At 27.5% G+C, this 24,603-nt stretch overlaps 1 protein-coding gene across 1 annotated transcript in view; it reads right to left on the reverse strand.

Annotated features, from left to right (window-relative positions):
- Positions 1-24,603, reverse strand: part of LOC100158787 (leucine-rich repeat-containing G-protein coupled receptor 5) — an 89,194-nt gene that overhangs the window by 20,481 nt on the left and 44,110 nt on the right. The window contains exons 3-6 of the mRNA XM_001948741.5: positions 12,927-12,998; positions 2,873-2,944; positions 2,182-2,253; positions 1,661-1,804 (exon numbers count right to left, since the gene is read on the reverse strand). Coding sequence (XP_001948776.2) covers positions 1,661-1,804; positions 2,182-2,253; positions 2,873-2,944; positions 12,927-12,998 — 360 coding nt within the window. The remainder of the gene's footprint in view (positions 1-1,660; positions 1,805-2,181; positions 2,254-2,872; positions 2,945-12,926; positions 12,999-24,603) is intronic.

Genomic DNA, 24,603 nt, shown 5'->3' on the forward strand with positions numbered 1-24,603 from the left:
ACTTTTTTTTATCATCACTGTATCGGCCTTTATAGAAAAAAATAAAAAGATAGAAATAGAAATGCAACTGAATAAAATAATAACAAAAAATCCTAAATAATAAAGTTTTCTCGTCACGCAACGCAGCCACTTGGCCCCTAAGGGGATTTTTATCGAGTCGCAAAACTGGCGACATGTGTACTAACAATAAAACCTGATCTTGTTCCTTTTTTAGCATCTTCGAATCATATGCATGTCTGAAGAGACACGAGATGTCGAATTCATATAAACCTAATTTCCAACATGCAATTTTATTTTTACATAATATTTAAAAATACAAAGACCTCGCACGATAAATCAATAAGTTACCTAGAATTTTTTTACATAAGTATTATTAATATGTTTCGACGGATGTCCATATTGTTAAAGATAATATTTTCGTTTATTGATTTAACACTTTAACAGTATTGTCAAAACGGAACATTTATTGTAACTATGTATGAATCACAATAATGAGAAAAAAACGTAATACTGTTAAATTTTAAATAAACCCAAAAACCATTTAAAAATATAACTATAATGAGTATTAATAAAATTATAATGCTGTTAATCTATTCATAGTATTCACGATGTAATTAGAACCTTGATGAAACATTAAAAACAATTCATAACTAAAATAGCATTTGTTGGCTCAAGTTTTAAAAAGTGAATGTACCTATCTCGTAAATTAATAATTTATAAGGATTAACTGCATATTTTACAACCTAACATTAAGTATGGAACTAAATATTATGTCGTTGCGCGTACAAAAAATTTAACGAAACGTTTATTTTTTCTGTTAAGGTGTAACCTAAGATTTTCAACTATTTATTCTTGTCGATTGTATTTCATATCACTACGTTTACTATATGATATTTTATTATATTATATTACAACAGTATAATAGTTATCTCTATTGATTTATAATACCTACGCATGAATGCATCATTATTGCATAAACATAACGCCTTACTGTTCCAATTTTAAATTTAACAAAATATATTTCGGCATCACTTGTATTCTGTGACGTATTTCAAGGTACTAATATGCAACGTATGTATAGGGATATAGATGATGGATCCCCTTGACCTTTGTATTTTTTTTTTAGATTCTAAGAAATTATGACATATTTATGGATTGGTGTTTTTATAAAAACAAAAAAAACCGAGCCTGTAGTAGTCGGCGATTCTTTTACGACGAATGTTAAGTGACGATAATATAATAACTAATGCTCAACTACTAATCATTGTTGGTTTTGAGAAAATAAACATGGAATATTCTAAATGTACACACACTAAATACACTATATTGTTATTATAAGCTAAATATACAATATTTTGGAACTGATTTTCTCTAATTTTTTAAGGGCTTCGGTTGGTGGTTAGGTACTAATGGGTTATTAACCAGTACTTTAGTACCTATTAACTACGACAGGTCGGTAGTTAAAAATATGACGGTTAATGCCTTTGCCCTGACTTTTATTATCAGCAAAAAAAACAATTCAAGATTTATTTAAATATTTTATGAGTCCACTTCCAAAGTTAATTACAATCCAGTTTTATTTTATTGTATTAACAACTCATAAATTAATCATCAATAGGTACTTGTTAATAACCAATAATAAATATGAATAGATACTCACAATGCTTCTAAGGTAGGGACTAGGCTTAACGCTTGTTTAGGAACTTTGGTGAGTTTGTTATTTTCCAGTCGGAGATTCCTCAATTGAGATAGTTGGTCGAAGCACTGATCGTCGATCTCAGTCAAATGGTTTTGATCTAGCTGTCTAAAAACGAAAATAAAATAGTTTTTAAAAACAAACTAAATAAATAAAAAATAAAACTGGTATTGTTTATCTTGCAACGGTAATAATATATATATAATAATATTTACTCTGTTACCTAGACGTGTGAATTGTATGTATAAAAAAAATACTACCATAAAGGATAGTCCTTGTTTTTCATAGTCCTAAACATCGTTAGGTTTTTACTCTTTCTTTACTTTCTCCACAACCATAGGCTGTAGAAACCAACCACCGTTTAGGATAAACACCGCAGAAATGGTGCACCAAAAAGCTTTAATACGACAACGATAAGGTTTATGCTAATGCTTTTAGGATAAAGAACATGGCAAACGGAAAAACTATGTGAATTTTATTCTTACAAGGACGACAGTTGTCTGAAACTCTGGAATGTTTCACATGGCGCCCGGACAAGCTGACATTTCTGGAACGACCTATAAGAAAAAAAAATAGTGGTAATACGTTACTTTCTATACTTATGTAAACTTTTTTTTTATACACCGTCTAAGTCCATCTTTGCGTAATGGATTTCAATTCATATTATATATATTTTTTTAACCAAGCATTTCGATTTTTTTATGAATTCTATTATTTCCAGAGAAAAGGAAATCGTCACAACCGTAAATTCCCGTTTCAATGGCTCTGGGAAAAAAGTAAAGTTTTGGACTGCATCCAGTCTTTTGATAATAATTGCCTTTGAATTTCTGCGGAGAGGTGTTTGTTAATCGAATGAGAGAATAAAAGGCATAGATAAATTTATTATGGAAGCAAAACGAGTTGACAAAAATAAAAAAATTACCAATGAACGATTTAGAAGTTTAATGGACTGTATTTTAAGAATTTATTATAGATTTGGGACAAAATTTGTCATGCTTAGAATGAATGTTTGGCATCCCTCCACGATTTGAATATGCTTAGGGAGTATGAAAATAATAATAATATTATATTTTTATCATAATATTTCTTTAAAATTACAATTATTGATCTAGATAATATTTTATATGTGTGAATTATCTGTATCATATTAATATTAATCACTATAAAACTACTTACAGTCGTTTTAATCGTATATTGTTTAGAAATGCTCCGGGGTGTATCTCTTTAATAGGATTATCAGCTAATACCCTGAAACAATGAAAATAAATATCAGCCCTAAAGTAACATTTTAACAAAATTTTATAAATTTTCTATGTGATAAAAATATTGATCAAACAATATATTATACAATATACAGTATACACACTATACTCTATACAGTATACAAATATTATTTGTACTCGTAAAAAAAATATTCTCATATTATTTATGTCAACATTTTAACAAAATCCAATATGGAAGTTGAAAACCTATCATATGAGTAGGTATACCCACAGTTGGAATAAAATGATAAAATATAAGGTTATTGAAGTCATAAATCATTCCAAACGGTCACCTCTTTTTTAAAGATTCTATATTTTGTAAAAATCTCTAAATTATTATTTATCTATTGAAAATTTTTTTTTAATAATATGGATCTTAAACATTTATAGTCAATATGTATTATTACAGTTAACCAATATAAAATATATTTATAAATATTAAATAATGATTGTAAATTTTATTATTTATCAAATAATTCTAAATGGAGATTAAAACATAATTTAAAAATAGCTTAATTAATTGTATGAAAAAAAACGTGTTTTAGTTTTACATAATATATCATAAAAACGAAAACAAAATTGAGTGTTTTGAAGTTTTAATAAATGTTTCTTTATTTTTACGGTTTTAACAGTTTTATAACAGCTCACAATAATTCTAAATTACACTATTATATGCTTTTATTGCTATATTTTAGGTTGATTTTATATGGTCAAATAATCCAGTACGATATAAACATTTTAGTACGACAAATATCATAAATACATAAATGCATAAATTGTGAGTAAAAATATGAAATATATATTTTAAGATAGCAAGTTTGTGATACATTTTTAATATTATTTTTTTTTTGTATAATTTTATCCTATACACTTATTATAAATGATAAATGTTCAAATAATTATTTAGTTAAAATTAAATATTTAATACTATACATTATAGATATATGCAATTTAATGTCTACCTAATATATAGGTATATTTTACACGAATATGATTTTTTTTCATATAGTGTTGTGATTTATACAAAACACAAAATTATAATATTACTATGTGATTCTTGTCAACAATTCATTGGACATTTCAAGATACCTATTACGATTTGCAGTTGAATTAAAATATAATGAAGACATAAGTTTTTTTTTTTAAATGTAATAAACAATTTCCAGAATTAATGATTTATGATTTATAACTACAAATATAACTATATTATTATACCTCTTATTTTATAGACAAGTTATAATATTGATACTGTAATATACTTAAATAATTATAAATCACAATTTATCAAACAGAACTAAGTATAATTTGTTTTATTTTTCTGATAAATTATATTATTATATTAAATTAATGGAAATAAAATATAATATTCAATAATTTAAATAAACATAAACATAAATTAATGTTTTTTTACTATAATTGCATATCGTTAAGGTACAAATTTAATTATTATAATATTATCATTATATACTAGATAAATATTACTTCAATAGTTTTTAAGTATATTATATTTATTGTCAATTTGACATTTTTAATTAAAAATATTTTATGAGATTTATTACTTATTAGCATAACTTTGGAAAACCCAAAAAATTAATGTTTATTTTTAATGATATTCACGAAGGTTTCAAATATTTGTTTAAATGTATATTATACATTATATTTTTGTTTGTGATGGCATAAATTAGGTATGAAAAAAAATAGGAAAAATAACCTAATAAAGGTCATAATATGATAAAAGTTACAGTGAAATAGGGTTTTGATGTTTAAAAGTTAAAATATATATATCATATATATCCGAGCAAACGATGAAATTTCGGCAAATACTTTAGTGGCAGTGTTACATAGTATATACAACTAAATTATAAGATAGAAGAAAACTTCTCAAATAAAAAAAATATCTATAGGTACATTAGAAGGTTTAAAATTATGATTTCGAGGACATTAATAAACTGTGTAACTATATACAATTCGATGATCGTATCATACATTTTCGGTGTAATACAATATCGTAGGTATAATACACAAAATTGTTTGAAACTTTGAAAAAAAAACTATTATTTATTAAAACATCGAAACTTTTTTTCCCGTCTCTACACATTTGATGCATTACAATATTGAATATAATATTATACGTATGATGTATGATGCGAATATATTATTGTGTACATGCAGTGGAAGTTTGGTAACACTATAAATTTGCATTGTTTTTCCCTTTGTTGTGATTTTTTTCTAATGTGGAAAATTTAGCAGATTATGAATGCGTTATAATATGTGCTATGGACAACACATCACTAAAAATATACATATTGACTTATTAATAACTATCACAATATTATGATTTATAAATATCTTCACGATAAGATCAAAATGTATTAATTCCTTTGAAATAATTACAAAAACACATTTTTATTTTGCTGATACTTTTAAAATAAAAACCAATCATTATTATATATTGATCAATGTACTTTGTTACTCAAATAATGACAAAAAAAGGTTGTAGCATAGTTCAAATTGTTTGAAGTAGACATACTTGCGACAGTACATATTTTATAAGAAAAAAATATTTAAAAATTTATAGGCATAATGTTTATTTTTCCGGTTTTTCATTTTTTTTTTTTTTTTTTTATAAAGATAGGCCATATTATTAATTTAATTATATGAAACACAATGCTTTTCATTAAACTTTGATGTATAAGCAAGCAGTATTGAGAGTATAAAAGTAAATAGTTTTTATTAGTCAGTTTTTAAATACTCCTTTCCCCTCTCTGTCAATATAAAGTTTAAATCGTTATTTTCAAATATTTAAATTTCTTACTCTTAAAATATGTGACGTTATACATATTTTAAATTATGTGCAAACATTTAAAAAAAAAAACATACAAGTCGTTCAAAGAAATGAGTGTTTATGTCAAAAAATCACTGTGTGGAAATGTAATTATTTTTTTTTTTTTTCAATAAAACTTTAGTTGACACTTCTGAGGAGTTTTATAAATGTAATAGAAGCTTAGTGCTTCTACGTTGTATTGCTAGATGCGAATGATGAATGATCGAACATTTAGCATTTTTATTAATATTAGAGTGAAGGAAAAATATAACTTATTGTTAGACTATAGCACTATATAACAAACTTATAACAGTGTTATGATACCTAAATGTTATGTAATACGAACAAAAGAATGTAACACCCGTACTACAATCTTTTATTTGAAGTTTTATAGTAATAATAATAATATAATGTACCAACATAAGGTACCGACCAATTTTATTAAAAGCTGTATTATTTGATTTTACATAATGAAATTAATATTTTTAACTCTATCGTCATAATAGTTTTTAATTCATCGCCAAATAAAAGTGTTCAGTATTTTTCTACAATTAAAAAATAAAAAAAAAATGTAAGGATTCGTAATATATTATATTATAATAAATTGTTCTCTTTCCCAATCTAAATATTCAGTATTTAGAAACAATAAATTCAAGACAAATTGTATTTCTAACTTAAACTTAACTAAACTTAAATTTATTTATATTTTCAGCCATGTTTATCTGGGTAATACCTAGTATACATTTCATGGGAAAAACATCGACCAACCTATTGATTTAAATAATAAGTATTATTTATTTTTTAACTAATCTTTATTTTGCTTCAACGACTTGGCCATTAGCTCTACATACCTACATTTAAATTAAAATATGTTTTATCTATTGTTTTATCATACCATTCAGTATCACTTTTACAACTTGAAATTCTTAATGAATGTAAACATCAATAAATGTACATGCACAAATAATGGATGATTATCAATTATCATATGTATTATATTATTATTCTGGTATTTTATTCGTAATAATATTTATGTCATTAACTACCTACTGAATATTGTTGACTTTACTATTATGTAGATATATATATTTTTTTATTAGGTATGTCGTAGATATTTAAAAACGATTCTAACATAATAATATTATGATTGTGTTTTAAATTATTATTTAGTACTATAGAATATTTTAAATGTATTATAATTATTTTATTGCTTAAAGATTATATATGACTGGAATGACGGCCATCAAAACGTTAATAATTACCTGATCCTTTTCAATTTCTAGTCTTATTTTTTTTATACAATTAAAATCAATTAAAAACACGTACAGTTATAATATTACAGCAGAAACATAACATAAATCACCTACTTATAAATTTTGAATTTTAGTAATAGGTAATAAAATTTTAAATTTCACTAAAAAATACGTAAGTCCATGTACTGATATTATATCCACGAACAACAGAATTATTTTATGATTTTTTAGTAAGTTAACAAATAATTCTAATTACATTTTAAATTATCTAGGTATAATATGAAATAACGAAGTCATTAGTTTTAACATAAAACCATTGTATGGTTTTACATACCCACCAAGTTAGTTATCATAACTAAAAATCACAATATAATTTATATTTATCTATTTGTTTTAGTTAAATACTTAAATAATACATTGCAAATTCATCCATATTTGACAGTAAACAACGGTTACTTATCAATTATTGCCGAGAAACGTTTAAAAACCACTTATAGTTTGTTACGTATAGATATTATGACGTGTATATTAAAGTGTAATTTATAATAATTATGTATACAAATTGTTGAGCAATATAATAATATTACATTGTAATAAAACTGAATGACGTGATGAATTATGAAAAGTGTTTGACGATTTTGCTCAAAACGTCTCCGAGTTCAATCAATCAACTTTGTTCTGAATACAATTTGATAACTTAATGTTCTTCATAATATTATCGTAATATATTATTTCGTAAAATAAAACTTTTCCGTTTACCACGACGGTCCTTCAAGTATCACTAACACTGGTTCTTGTACGTTTTATTGTACTTAGTATAAATGTATTTCTGTACGAGACTCTAGAGCCACATATATACACAAAAAGGATTAGGGTATGTATTTGGATTGGGGGTGGAGACGTTTGGTCGTTTTGATTAGGTTATGGGCGTGCATTTCTATAATATATATACGTGTGTGTGTTATATATACGATTGCCACTCTCGTCTATGTTTTCGTTCACTGTTCGGTCATTTTCTCGTGGGACATATTATAAAACGTTTTAAAATGCTGCAGCGTGTATAATGTACAATATAATGTTAATGAACATTTATATGAATAAGTTGAATGTGAAATGTTAAATGGACTCCCTAGACGGTCTTGGTGGTTTTTAAAACTCATAAGTATATCTCGTTAAAATTTAATGCAAATGTTATTACCTATATAATAACGATATGTGAGTTGCTATTCATCATGTCGTCCAGTTTTATTCACAACGCTATATCGTGAAATAATAATTTTTTTGTATGAACTGCTCAACATGATATATGCTTTTTTATTGACTGGACAAAACTTAGTAATTTTATTAGGAATATAATAATTTCACAAAGGGTTACTGTTTAAAGAAACATGTTAAGTGAATGAAAATTAATTGAATTCGATATTCCTATAAATTATAACTGTTTATTAAAATTATTTTTAAATTATATAATAATGTTAAAATGTCTAAAATTATAATTTAATATACATTTCATAATATATTAAATTACTTTGCATCACAATGTTGATATCAAGCACATGATTAATGACTCATAGTAAAGAGCAGTAGTGTAGAACCATTAAAATGGTGAGTAAGGTAAAATGTTCTAAAAAGGACCCACCTGAACTTGACAAAAATATAGGTACTTAGAGAAGATAACATAGGTATGACAACAGGTTTGCTAATCTATCGTGTTAAATAACTTGAAATTCCCACTTGAAATTTATAAATCATCTATGTTTTAAATACTAAAATACCCGGCTTCATTAAAAGTAAAAATAATATTATACTATTCATATGATATAGAATAAACACATTTTTTTTAGAATGGTATGTTTAAAATCACACTTGTGTTAAATTCATATTTTTTCTAACGTCATTGTTTTTTTTTTCATACATTCACCATTTGCCTTTTGAGTAAACTAAAAAATTACATTTTAAAAATATCTCTAAGAAAGGATTTTAAATCAATATATTAAAATTCATCTTGACATTTTTAGAGCACTATTCCTGACCGAAAAAATGTTTACAAAAAAATATCGAAACTGAATTTTAAAATATCCTTGAAAACAAACAAATTCCAAGCTCAGTCAGTATCTGAAAGACACTCTATAAGCACATAACATACAATTTTTTCGAAACATAAAATTATTTATATTTTACCATTGTCTTACAGAAAAACAAAAATATTTACCAAATCCTTGATCTTATGTAAATTTTAAAAATTTGATTATGGAATATTATATAATATTATTTTCCACATACATTCAAAGTATAATATGGAAAACATAGACACTAAATATACTATTGTATATTATATAATAATTTTCTTTAACAATATCAGATATCTACGTATATTTCAATAAATGTTAAAAAATAATTTAATTTTACAGTTTAATGTCCATAATATGCATAGTCAATTTATTTGTCGCATAAGGCATAGTTAAGAATGTCTTATGCGACACGTACTTGACTATGCATAAACATCTAATGAAAAAAAAATCAATGTTATTAATACAACTAATAATGATGTAAAAATATTTGATAAAAGCGTTATTTTAAAGAAATGCAATGGAAAATATAAATATATAATATAGAAAAAAAAATGTAATAAGTGTCCCAAATACACAAAAATTAATTATTTCACATTTCCGTGTTTATAAAATGCAATAAGATTACTTTATTGGAATTTTTTTGAGCAAATTACACTTAAAATCTGCGTAGTAAAAAGGAAATTATAGGAAAATTAACAATAAAATATAAAATATCTCTCTAGTAAAATATACTACAAAAATATAATGGACATTTTTTGTAAGTATGTAATACACTAATATATATTCCACCCAATTTAAATTAACCAATCAATCAATCAGTTTTTTGATTCTTAAGATTTTTTTTTTTTAATACACACAAAGTCTATAATGAATATCACATAATTATTTTGGATTAAGATCACTGTTGCAGAAACAGCTAATTAGGCTTGACACTTGATTTGTGATATAATGTTTGAAAAAGTAAACCATCACATTTTAAAAACAAATCTTGGTGCGAAGTTCTGTTAAAATTACAGTTGCTTAAATTTCTTAATTTCTTCAAAACTTCTATGTAATTTTCTCTATTTGTAAAGAAACTAAGTAACGACTGAGAAATTGAAAAATCAAAGTATCAATTAGACTTTATTTTCAATCGATAGTTAGGACTACTTGTAAGTTTTGGTGGCCCACTGCTTCTAACCAACAAAGTGTTCACGAACATTTTTTTTTTATATATATATTATATATATAACATAGTAAAACCAATACTTTTTTTTTGTTCAAACTAAAGTATGAAATTTATTTTATACAAATTTGTAATTAAAACAAAAGTTTTGAGACATGTATTGTTATAGTTTTTTCCATTAGTATACTTATGATATTAATTTTTGTTTAAGAACTAATTTTAACACAATCATTTATTTCCTCAGAAAAATCTATGTTAAAAGTTATCAACAATTGGTTTTAATCATTATCAACAAATTCTTCCTGTGTAATTTGAAACCATCCTTTGGAATGAACCATTTTATGGACGGTTAGCGATTCTTCAACCATTCAAAAGGCTTCGTACAAAACCGAATTCCCTAAATAGTCATTTAATCAACTTATACCTTTTATCAACTGTATTAGAGCAAATTCCTTTTAAGGTGAACCAAGAAGATAAAACGTCCAACCTGATAAATTTCACGGACACGATGTGACCAAAAAAACGTCAGCATGTTCATGAAAGTGACTAATATTCTATCTATTATTATAGAACATTTGTATCAGATACGACCACTTCAAAATTAATTATATATAAATATATATAATCTAATATAGGTATTATATTTTAATAATGGACATTTTTGTGAAATTCCTTAAAAGAATATTTTCCTTTAAAATGTAAATGAGTAAATACACGAAATTTGAAACAAATTATTTATGTATACATATTTAATATATGTAATTAGTTAAAATATAATTTTTATTATTGACATTATTGTTGTTTTTTTTTGTACCTATTCAGTTAAAAAAGCTTCAAAAACTGTGGTTATTATAGCTTGGCAATTTTACATTATTATTATTACTAACATTTTTTTTAACGTAGTTTCTGCATTACACTATAATATTATAGTTCAACAATGATGTTCAAATATCTGATTATAATATAAATTCCCCACACAGGCCACAGCTAGACAGGAAAAATAACATATTATAGCAAGTGTGCAAGGCGCTTAATCAAACTTTAAATTCCTATTAAAAATTATTAAAATATTGGCATAGAGAATTTGAGATTCTGTAAATTATTATGGTAAAAATAATAAATCGTAATTCTTCGTGGAAAATTCATTTTAAGAATTTATAAAAAAAAAATTTGAACTTTTGAAATTCATTTTATTCCTAGTCAGAGAGAATACTTGTCTATAATTTTCAGGTTATCGAAAAAAAAATTGCAGATTATATAGTATTTGAATTAAAATAAAATAAAATAATAGAATGGTTTCAAAAAGGTTATTACTTATTAGTCTAGAGCTCGGATTTATATTATGCATTTGCATATTTATACTAAGTGTATGCACGTCTAGCACGTCTAACCTAACCTAAATACTAAATTTTATATTGCATATTTTGCATATATTTTAGAGGATTATTGCACATTGGTTCATAAATTCATATACCTAACATGCATATTTAATGGGTTTTTAATAAATTACCGATTTTATTTAAGATACATATATTTTAGTAATTTTAAAAGAGAAAAAAAATCATTGACAGGGTCTCTTATAAGAATATTCTTAAAATATTGTCATTTTTGCAACATTTCATGAGATCGGAGCACGTATAGATAATATTATATTAATAACAATAATTCTCATACACCCGCATTTCGGTATACTATGTTGTTTCTTCGAAGTGCGCCACGAATAAAGCAGTAACTCAATTTTACAATTTTTTTTTTATAACGAATAATATTTATAGATGATTTTATTTTTTGTTTATTTTGATAATTTTTTTAAGTTTTCTGAAAGTTTTGGACATTGTATTTTAAACAATCTAAAATATAAAATAATGAAGATTATAAAATATTGCATTTTAGTTTTTAAAGTATTAATTGTTTAACTATTTAAATATTCTTTTGTTTCTGATAGAATATCTAGTAGGTACTATACTTTCCTTGGTATAAAAAAACAATCACATTTTATAATGTATAATTTGCATATAATTGCATATTAAGCCACTTTTTCCATGCATATTTGCATCATATTTGACATTTTTTAAATACATATAAATCCGTGCTCTACTTATTACTTTTTAAGCACACATTAAGTAATTATCACAGTAATACTTAAATACATAGTTAGTGTAGTATAAGGTCTTTATTAGTTTTTAAATACGTCGATACAACTAAAATAGTTTTTGTTAACAATAACGAGTTTGTCATACATGTTGGTAGTTCTTTATATGCTTATAATTTATTGTTTAAGGAAACTAATGACTACCTATAATAATAATGATATTTCCAAAAATGACCTGTTTAAAGTATTGACTAAATAAACATTTTCAACTGAAGTTGTATGAATCTTTTGGAGTACTCCTACAACTTTCGCTATACTTAAAATATAATGAAAACAGACAAAACTAACTATAAGAAAACACATATTATATTGGTGTGTACATTATACACACTTCACACGTAACTTAATGTAATAATGAGCGTACATTCGTATCATGTGTTAAATATTTATCTCATGTTCGAAAACTCAAGCTGGTTCAAGTTTTTTAAATGTACTATCAAATTATAAAAATAATAAATTTAATAATAAAAACTAAAAAGGTATATTTTATTAAATCACTTACAGATCTTCCAATAGGGTCAGTCGGTTAAATACATGTTCATCTATCTCCGTAATGTTGTTACTGGCCACATCTCTAAAAACAAAATAATTCATATTTAAATAAGCTTCAAAATGTTCAATATAAGTAGAACAAACTAAAGTTTTGTTCCCTTAAATAATTATTAACTATTTAATTGAATTTATTGATTCGGAATGGAAATTCAATTAATATCCTTAGTCAGTCCCCCAAAACTTAATGTTGAAACAAAATGCATTTTAAAATAACATTTACAGAATGAACGATAATATCATCGAACTTTTTCGCATTTAAAGGCATTAATCTTCGGGTGCACGCTCACCCATTGAGCTTTCCAATTATTAACGGAATTTAATGAGTAATTTTGGGTCAATAATACAAAACTCACCCATAACAGAAAAATATAAATAATAATATATTTATGTTTTTACGAAAAAGTAGTATTTCGCTATGTTGTTCCAATTAAATTTCTAAACGCATGGATTTTCTTATAAATTCTGTTAGAATGTGGAAATTTTGTATTTATTATCACTCAAATATCATTATTTTTTATCGTCCAAAGCGATTACGTATAATATAATGATTGCTTTTTAAATGTTTAAGTTTTACTATTGTTATGCAATGTAAACCAAATGATACGATATTAAGTATTGTTTATATGCATTGAGAAACAAAAATACCATTACGTAGACGTTTAAAAACACTAAAGTGGATTTTCTTACGAGAATATTTGATTTTATTTGTGTCGGCTTTGTCCATGTGAATTGTAGTATTGTGTTATAATATGTGTGTGCTCTAGATGTACAAAACAATCCAAGAATAATAGAGTTCAAATAAATTCGTCATCGGGTGTGTTTTAACGCGCCCGAAAAAACTTATTGAAAAGTTACCAAACACACACACACACACACACACACACACAAACATAATATAGTCTGTCAAAGCATTTCCCCCGGGTATATGTCACGCCGAGGGGCTGGTCGGAAAGCAACGATGGGGTCGGTTTGCTGAATAAAATTTGTTGCTAGTGACACAATCCAAATATCTGGTCGAAAAAATTGAATACATTTTTCAACACATAGTTCAATAACCCTCAAAGAGACTCGACGTCAAAACTAAGTCGCCGCAGAGATGAATTATTGTGAGCTTACATTATAAAAAAATATAAAAAGAAACGCGGCTATTAATCATCGGCGGATAATCCTCGAGCTCCAGTACTATAAAAACAACGCGTTATTATTTTCTTTCTTTCCCTTCAAAACAATAAACGATAATCGACCAATTTTTATATATACGCCTGGAGCACCCGAATTCGATGATAAATTCGAATCCACTAAAACCAGTCTGCCGCTGCACTGATGGCCAAGAGAAAAGGGTGCAAAATATAAAAGAAAAAATAATAATACCAAGAAATAAATAAATTATTGTTTGACGGTTGGGTGGTGTGAGTGGAGAGAATTGCAATTTTTCAGCTAAGTACAAAACCTGGTTTGGGGTGAGAGTTTTGGCTTACACAAGGTTTAATGTCTCTGTTTCATTCGGTCTATGTCATTAACAACAAAAACAACAGGGCCAGCCCATTATTTGTAGCTATCAGTGTGTGAATGATTAACTGTTTCATTGTAGTGACCTACCGTCTGAAGACAATATAATATAAACTGTTATTTAAATATTAGGCTGAAACTAGTGAAACACTCGGAAACTGTAATGACATTATATAAGCATTCATAAAATATTTTTTACTCTTATTTTTATGCTTCCTATGCACATTTGACATGTACAATATTAGTCATTTTTCTAATAGAAAAATATTCCCAATATACTTTCTTCGGTGAAACCAAAATTATTTTGTTAAATAACTCGTGTGTTAGATAACTAGACTACCTATTCAAACAAAAATGTACACACGAAATTAATTTAATTGAAATGTAAAATATACCTAATATCTTTGAACTACCTTCCTTCCGATATAATCATATCAAAATAATACGGAAGAGTAGACGCATCTCTTAGTCCATTTTGTTTACATGTATAAATTTACTTTAGGTTTATATCTCTTCTAATATGCGGAAGGACGATAAAAACTTTCGAAATATGGATCACGGCATAATACTAAACATTAAGTTCCCAAAACCCACCGTGTGCTACTTTAATCTTTTTTCGTTTGAAGAGGGAGGCATTTCTACACTTGTTTATCGGCAGTTGAACATCAATCGTGCTGACGAATCGTTTTAGGCTTAAGGGTCAAACAAGTGATTAGACCAATATATATCCGGAAAGTCATCACTCGTCAGGATTTCTTATGTAATAGCTATTTGTTCATCCTCAGATATTTTTTAGTCCTTACGGCTGACTTCAGTCCTTGTGACCACTCAACGCTGAATGATGATACGGTTACACAAAATAATTACGTCACCACAATAGCAAATATTTCTTGTAATCTATAATATAGTATTTTAGTGTTTATATTTATGTGTTTATTAATTTAATCTTCCTTTTTATAAATTTGTTATTAGGTATAGCATGTTATTAATAATACCTATTATAGTATGTAAGTAATCATATTTATACTAGCTATACCTATATTATAAGACATAAATCTATATTGATACTATTACATTGAGTACCAACGTCTTAAATTATTATTTAATTTTTAACTATCATACAATATACATTGACTGATTTTAAAAATCTACATAATTTTTCATAATACCGATACATATTTTTTTTAGCTTTTAGTTCAATATTGTATTTTAATATGTATAATAAGTATGATCGTCAAAATAATATTAATGTATCGACCAGTCATAAAAATAATTCAACGTATGTTGATGTCCCACCAACAAATAATTTTTAAATAATTATTCTTAATTATATTGAGTAACATTATACATTTAAGTATAATATTTCAAATAATTTGATCCAGATATTTATTTTAATTTTAATTTTGGCTCTTTAACAATGAACCTGACTGATGAAAATGTTGATAAAGTATACGCCCATTTAATTGTTGAATGTCATTTAAATAATCTGAGTCATTTGTATGGCTATAATATGGTTTTAGGGCCAACTTACTGCTTAAATCTAAACATTTCTTTGGAGGGGGGGGGGAGGCGTGGATAGAATAACATTCTAAGTTTTTACACCATAGATAATAATTGTAAGTACGAACTACGAAAGCAACTGTATAAGGGAAAACGAGATTTGGCCTAGAACTGTGTTTGAAAAAAATCTGTTTTTTTCGTTTGACCTCATTGCAATATTCAAATATTCTCTTATTCATAAAATGAATAATTAAAATAGATTCATGAAAAGGTAAAATGTGATTCTACATTTGACTATTTAATTTCTATTATTTATTTAAGATGAGTGAATATATAATATGAATGTTTTGCCAAGTATAGATGGCAAAGATCATAATATTATATTTTAATAACATAAAATATTCCATAGTACCTATTATCAAAGTACATATTTATATAATATACATTACACATAAATGTTTACAAATCGTGTGTATTTTATAGTTATAACATAAAAAAACAAAATTATCACTTTAAAACGTAGTGTATTTAACTGTTATTTTCAATGCGTCTATATATAAATAAAAAAAACCTAAAAAATGTTTGACAATAAAATAGATAGATAAAGAATGAGTTCTTCTTTAAGAATACCTATGTATGATCCAACAAATCGATCGGACACATTTATCGTTCATTTTTAGCAGATGATTAATAAGAAAAAAGCATAAAAGATCACCATAATCTATGCAGAAAACCGGCCACAACAAACCGTACAACGAAATATTTTTTTTTATTTTACGCTATTAGGCGTAACCCGTTATCAGACGCCTCGTGAAATGGGTTGTTTTTATTTTACACAATAGCTACTTTTAGGAGCATAATCAGAGGTATACCCATGGTAAAAATAAAAATATAGAAAAAATTGATTTATACATTTGATAAAAATAAATAACAAAATCGGTGACACGAAATACGGATTGGATTCGGTATATATTAGGCTTTTCGACCACGTACGATAATGTAGTCGGCTAATTTCCGGGGCGAATTTCCCTTTCGGAATGTTCTCGTAAAGTCTGGCGGTGGCGTCGGATGCAGCAGGTATTTAGGGCCCGTGGTTGTAGTGGTACCGGAAGCGTTCCGGCGCGGAGGAGGTGCAGGTGGTTGGCGTGTCCGGAGTGGCCGCGAGGGAAACACTCGGCGGAAACCGATGACGACGACGACGACGGCGACCTGCAAGTCGGACGCAGACAGTGTCGAGAGTGGTAGGAAAATGAATTACGACCGCAGATAACGGCGGACTCGGGTAATAATTATTTCGTAATGAGGACCGGCGGCGGAGACCATAATATTGCACACGAACGAACGAGTCGACTTACCGCGTTCTAATTGATATTTACGACGATCGGACGCGTGTATTGGCGTAGTAAATCGTTTCGCGTTTTCGGGAGAGACCGCTAATCACCGCGCGGTTACTGTCGTCAACATGACTGTCGTAGGTGGGCGGGGGTGGGGGGTGTGGAGAATATGTGCAGTGGCCGCAGAAATCTTTAACCAAAAGTTAGTTTAACTGATAGGTAAACGGGGTGGATGTGGGGTGAGGCGGACGGGGGTGGAGGTGGTAGCTTGTGGTGTTTGTGTGTTTGTGTGCAGGAGGGGTAGGGGTCGTCCGACCACCCACACCCGGTCCGTAAGCCTTTGGAGGACAACACGACCATAAATCTGTCTCACGCAAAAGCGTTAAATCCAATTAAGGGCGTTTTCCATTAAGATTATTCGAAGAGCCAACGACCTCGCCGCAAAACCGCTGCACAAAAATATACGTATACATAGACTTTATGTAACGATAAGTGTCCGCAAACGGAGAGAAACGGTCGTCGTCGTCATCGTCGTCGTCATCGTCGTCGTGGAATACGCGGAGAAAAGAAGAAAACCAAAAAAATAAAACAAATAAATAAATAAACAAAAAAAAAATAACCGAAAAGAATTGTATTTGTTTAATTCTACATTGTGACGCAAACGGCAGAGGCAACGTATCTCTCCAATATCTTTCTCCTTTTTCTTTTCCGTCCCTTTTTCCGTCGCTATCTCTTTCGCTCCACGCGTCAACTCCCTTTAGTTTTCGTAGTAAATCATCCGGGCGAGTTACACTATTTTTAATTTCCGGCCAGAGGGACGACATGACACGGACACACACACACTCAACTATGCGCATGTGCGTACGATCACTGCACAATAATATATTAATATTATAGACATGATAAAATGGAGATAACTTCAGAGTGGTTAAATGGGCCGGAACGGTAGGGCAGTGCGGTATTGTGCCGGAGTTCGTGTAACACGATATTATGCAATTATTATTATTATTTCATTGACAATACATCAATCAATGAATCAACCCACAATTACCTACCTAGGTACTAAAGGAATTCAAACGCGCGGGAAACGAGTAATTTTTATTTTTTATTATTTTTATTTTTTTTATTATAATATAATATTATTATACACAAACTATGTTTACATAGTAGGTGCGTGCGCGCGCACGTGCGCTCGTGTGTGTTTAGGTCGTCTGTGCTTAGGGCAGACAAAAAAGAGAAAAAAAAGAGAAACTTCATACTATTGTCTTTTTGGTGAATTTCCGGCCCGTTGAAATATTTAAAAGGTTTATTTTTTCGTATTACCCCCACGACCCATAAACCAGCCGCTTTGGTTAAATTGCCCGGGATGTAATCTTATTCTGAGCTGGTGGGCCAGACATTTTTTCTTTTACTTTTTTTCTCTACTTTCCGCATATATTCTACCACTAAAGCATATTTATTTTTTTCTACGTTAAACAAACAAATTTTTTTTATTATGCTTGGCAACCACCAAAATTGTACGTGCATCCTGAACAATATCGTTATTCGGTACCTCTACCTATCGTTTTTTTGTTACAGTTTTTGACACGCCCAGACCTCCACCCTTTTGCACAGTAAAAAAAAAAGTTAAATATTATTATATCATAGCTTATAATATTTTTAATATATTTTTTTAATTAAAAACTTACCAATCTATTGCATTAAAACTAAATACACTAATTACAATTTTAAATAACAGATGAACTACCCACAGCAAGTAGTTACAATAATCTGTTTGAAATATATAGTCGTCTTGCAAATAATAATATTATTGTTATATAGAATATTAAGCTATGACGGATTTCCGCGCTCCGTCAATATTTCTCGGTAGCATAATAAATTATTTCTCCAGACGACAGCATGATTTTAAACAGTTTTAAATTTATTTGAAATAGCGACTTGTCATTTTAAAATAATACTGCAATTTATAAATCTATAGTTGTTGTATACTATGTTACATATCAAATATTTTAAGTTTCTGAAAACATCTGTAACAACAATAAATTTCACAGCAGACGGAGTATTATATACATTCAAACTTCTTAATACCGAAGTAAACAGAGTGGAATTCGAAAAACCATTGGTAGTCATATAACATGGCATTTGATTGTATTGTATAGAATTTGTACGAAATATTTCACTTTTAAACATTCTTTGAATTAACATGATTTTATTGACCCGCAAAAGTATCGATTTTACGCTGTTGTGCGATAAATGTAATCAAAATATAATCTCTTATGTAGAAATTAAATATAATAATAATAGTTGCATACTGCTAGCATTATACAACCGATTAAATAAACACATATGTTAAATATAATATTTTAGTATGAAAAAAACCTTTTATGGGATCATTTTATGAATACCACTGAAAATGAAAATCCATTAAGTATTAAAATACAATTAACCTAAATCAACTGTAATTTATTTTAAGTTATAGTGAATCGATAAACACCAAACACTCTAAAGCACACAACATTTCTATTTCCATACATTATCGCAATTACGTCCGTACATCAAAAGAAACTATTTATTATCACCAAATAGTATATCATCTATATAATAAAAAAATACAAGCGACCCATCGACTTATTCAATACAATTTTGTGTTTTTTTTTACGAGCGATTCTGTAAATAACTCCATAAGAGAAATAAGCACATAAGTCCCACATGATTATATTCTATAATCTGCTCGGCAATCAGATGGATTATCATATTATGTACACATTTTTCCACATATTATAATACAATACACACGGAACTTGATATTTTGGAACAACTTTGTTATAAATTACGTTTTTAGGTCAACGGAGTTATATTGTTGAGATTGAACGGTAGTTATACAACAATAGTTTTTTGTTGGTTGTCTAGAAAAAATAAAATAAATACGAGAGAGTGAATAAAAATAATACATACACACTCAATTCGTTTTGTACGATCTGTGACGTTACGTTTTACAATCGTTGATATATTGTGTGGACTTAAATTTGCCACCATTTATGAGTATAATATCATTCGTGTAGGAATTACATATTTTTGTTCTTATAATAAGTCTGGTTAGTCAAATAAGGCACGGGATAATATGCGTTTTTATGAATCCAAAATAATATTATATTATTATATATTAATCGTAGCCTATTTTACGGTGAAGAAGATATTGTTATAGGTCAGGTAACGTAACTTAAGTAGATTATAATAATATTTTATTCCGTTTGTACTGTTAATATATATTGTTAAATACATTTAGTATTGTCTATACTAATATCGACGAATAAATGAACAATACACAAGCAATTACAGGTGATACGTATTTTAAATATAAATTTGTATTTATTTTTCATCTAATTTAACGTAATGTATTATAATATATATTATGGATTTCATATTGTTATTTTATTGTACCGAATAATTTAATATATAATACCGAATTAATAGGACGTATCGTTGTAGAGGTAGAACGAAAGTGCTGTATACAAAAAACTATACATTTATTTAAAACGTAATTTAATGTAGGTATAAACTCATTGAAAACACCTTTAATGCACAATTTTTATTCGAAATGTGAGCAAATATTTTTTTTTTTAGTTTTCATTATTACCGGAAAGTTAATCACACGGTTTTAATCGATACGAGAAATTAATTATTTTAAAAACCAATGCAGTTAAATTAGTAAGGGTACACGTGTATTATAATTACCTGCTCTACAAAAGCCAGTTTTTAATAATTGCAATGCATTTCCTGTCCAGAAAAAAAGATTAAAATATATTATAGATAATTTTGTATGTTTAAATAAAATAATATGGATTATCCCGATTAGACGTCTCATACACTAATTGATAATAATATATAATTATCTGTTAGATTATTATTATTTAAATTAGTGGGTAATTGACAAACCAGATAGAAAATATTTTTTTTTTATCAATGGTATTATTTTTGCAAACTTAACTGTGAATTAAACTTTCTCACTTACTATGGCTGTACGCTTGTAAGTCTTCATACTTTAATAAATCTTACACAATTTCCGCATACTTAGATTTTATAATAATAATATATTTTATAGATATTGTAGGTATAGGATGCTGTCTTATGAAACTTCAACTAATACGAGTTATAATATAAAAATCCATAATATCATCACATTTTTTTTTATCGTTTTTCGTAACCATCTTGCGCACACTTTAAATGTGCACCTATTATAATGTAATATACAATATAATATAAAATTTATTATACATTTACGTATACTACCTATACGTATCGCCTTGAAACCCCAGTAAGTATCTAATTTAATGTGGTTGAATTATGTAAGTTTATTAGTTTATATCCACGTCTTATGCAATTGCAATGCATTTTTAACTAACCAATTATAATATTAATAACAGTGATATAAAATATGCATTTACATGTCATGAATTAACTTAATTTATTCGCATCGATGATAAAATAAATTAAAGGCAATTGGAGTATTATTGTTTAACAAATGGGTAAATTACAATCATGATGATTACAGTAATACAATTATACGCCTATCACTATTATGATACAATAAATGTCAAACTTTACTGACAACTGTGTACCTATTTAAAGTATTTATAAAATAATTATCCACTTATACTATTATATTAATATACTTCCACCTATATTTATAATTTAATCGCATAACAGTTGTAGTTTTAAAGTTGTACAATATCAGTTTAGTTAATTTGTATACAATATTATTATGATGCAAACTATTTTTTTAATTTTTTATTTTGAATAATGCATCGTTTAGAGCTCTACACGATCTGGTCTTTTTCGGTCTTTGTGTATTGTAATTTAATGTAGTTCGGTCCGGTTCGGTCCCTTTGTCCACAAAAAAAAAATGGTCCGGTCCGGTCCGTTTTCAAATTCATATTAGGTCATATGGTCCGGTCTAAAGATCTGCATTTTGAACGTCGATAATATAATTTTCATTTAATTTATATTACGTAGTAAAATAAATAACATCATATTATGTCATATTTACATAGATTATAATGTTTTGGGACACAAAAATAGCTCTCACGTTCTATATGGTCTTGTTGTAATAGAGTGTAGACTAGACATAATATTCACCCATTATCGATCAATTATCAGAATTCGAGGTAGGTAATGAAATTACAAGAATTGTATTTTCTGTATTATTTCCAAATTTATACATTTTAGTTAGGTAATTTAAAAAATATGGTTTTCTATATTCTATAAGGCTCTGGGCTCATCAGGCTAACTGGCTAAGATATATGGCTACATCATTTTTTATTTATTATGTGGAAGATATGAGTATCCAAATTTTGTTTATATAATAGATAGATAATTAATACTTTAGGTATCTAAATATTACAATATGATTTGGTTTGTTTTGATTTCAATTTTAAATCTTGGTACAGCCCTATCATTCGTAATATTATTACTATATTTATTGTTTTATTATATGTCATATAATTGAAATATTCAAATATGTAACAGTTTGTGCTTTCAGATTTGTGGGCATCATTATTTGGTCTGGTATAGTTTTACCCAATAAATCGTAATTCTTATACTTATTTAAAATAGTCTGATCTAGTTTATAGTAGTACTTTGGTCTGATAAATAAAATCAAAATATATTATATTCAAGTAAGGTTAGTGATTATTTTTATATTTGGTCTGGTTTTGATCTTATTCCTATGCCTACATTTTTAAAAGTCTGTTCGGTCTCGGTCTTTTCTAATTCGTTGTAAATAAAACGGTCCGTTCGTTCTGGCTTCATTTTTATTTTATCGGTCTGGTCCGGTCCGGTCTTGGTCTTTGTTTAAATGTACCAGTCCGGTCCGGTCCGGTCCGGTCCGGTCTTGTCTTAGTTAAAATGTATCAGTCCGGTCCGGTCCGGTCCTGGTCTTTGTTAAAATGTATCAGTCCGGTCCGGTCTAGCTTCATTTTTATTTTATCGGTCCGGTCCAGTCCTGGTCTTTGTTAAAATGTATCAGCCCGGTCCGATCTATAAAAAAAACGGACCGCGCAGAGCTCTAGTGGCCCATCGTTGTACGAAATACAAAATAAATTGAAAAATGTTTAAAGAATAATACATATCATTCTACATCACTATATATTTTTAAAACAAATATAATTATAAGAAAACTTTTTATAACAGTAACGCGTTAATTACCTTGTCGCCCTCGCCCACTATACGCTTGTTTAATGCATACCACAACTATGATGTAAAATTAAAATTAAGGTGAATTTCACTTGGCAACTGTAACATGAAATGCTTATTTAACCAAAAACAAATGTTCCAGTCTTAAAATAATATCATCAGTTGTAAATAATTGTAATATCTAACTGAAAATTGTTTTTAAATAGTTCATAATATTATATTATTTAATTTAAACATCTCGATATTTTTATTGCTCGATATATTCTTAAATATTACTGTACTATTTTATTTATAAAACACTAATGTATAGTAATGTTAGCTACGTTTTTCATTGGCAAGTGTTACAAAATGAATAAAAGTTATAATAATTTTTAAAATTTTAAATATAATTTAGTAATTAGTAATAGTCGTTTTTGTTCAGCCTCTGCCGTAACATGAGTTATATATTATACAAAAACACATAACTGGTGACATCATGCGAAATTTTGCTATGATAAAAAAGTTTTTAACAATACACTACCGAGCTATACTGCACAGCATCACTAATCTCTTTTTGCATACAATTGTTTTAATTAAACACATTGCCATAACTTAAAATCGGGCAACCAATTTTCTTGGCACTAAAATTATCATCAGAGAGGTGGTTCCGGACAAATAGGTTTGGACGAATAATTATTTAACGAAAAATAAATATTACGAAGTCAATAAAATGAAAAAAACATAGAGCAATGCGCATCGTAGTCGGTGTTGGAAATTATATTCACGTTTGGACTTGTATTTTAAATAATTCACGCACTGGGTATTATATATTGCCCTGTATTATTTTACAACATTCGAGTAAAATGGTATAAAAAAAAAAAAAATCAAAACGACTAACAATTTAACGATGGTTTGTTCGCTTCTGCCGCGGCAGTTGTAGGTACATACAACGCGTGCACGACAAAAATCGAATAATACGGAACCACGTTAATCATTATTATTCGGTTCGGTGGTATAGACAGGTCGATCGATCACACACACGAAATATGTGTGCATATAAAATAATATACATAATGCATGAGCGCATGCGCAAACATATTAAAATGGTATGCG

Source organism: Acyrthosiphon pisum, chromosome A1 (genome assembly GCF_005508785.2).
Source record: "Acyrthosiphon pisum isolate AL4f chromosome A1, pea_aphid_22Mar2018_4r6ur, whole genome shotgun sequence".
Classification (NCBI taxonomy): domain Eukaryota; kingdom Metazoa; phylum Arthropoda; class Insecta; order Hemiptera; family Aphididae; genus Acyrthosiphon; species Acyrthosiphon pisum.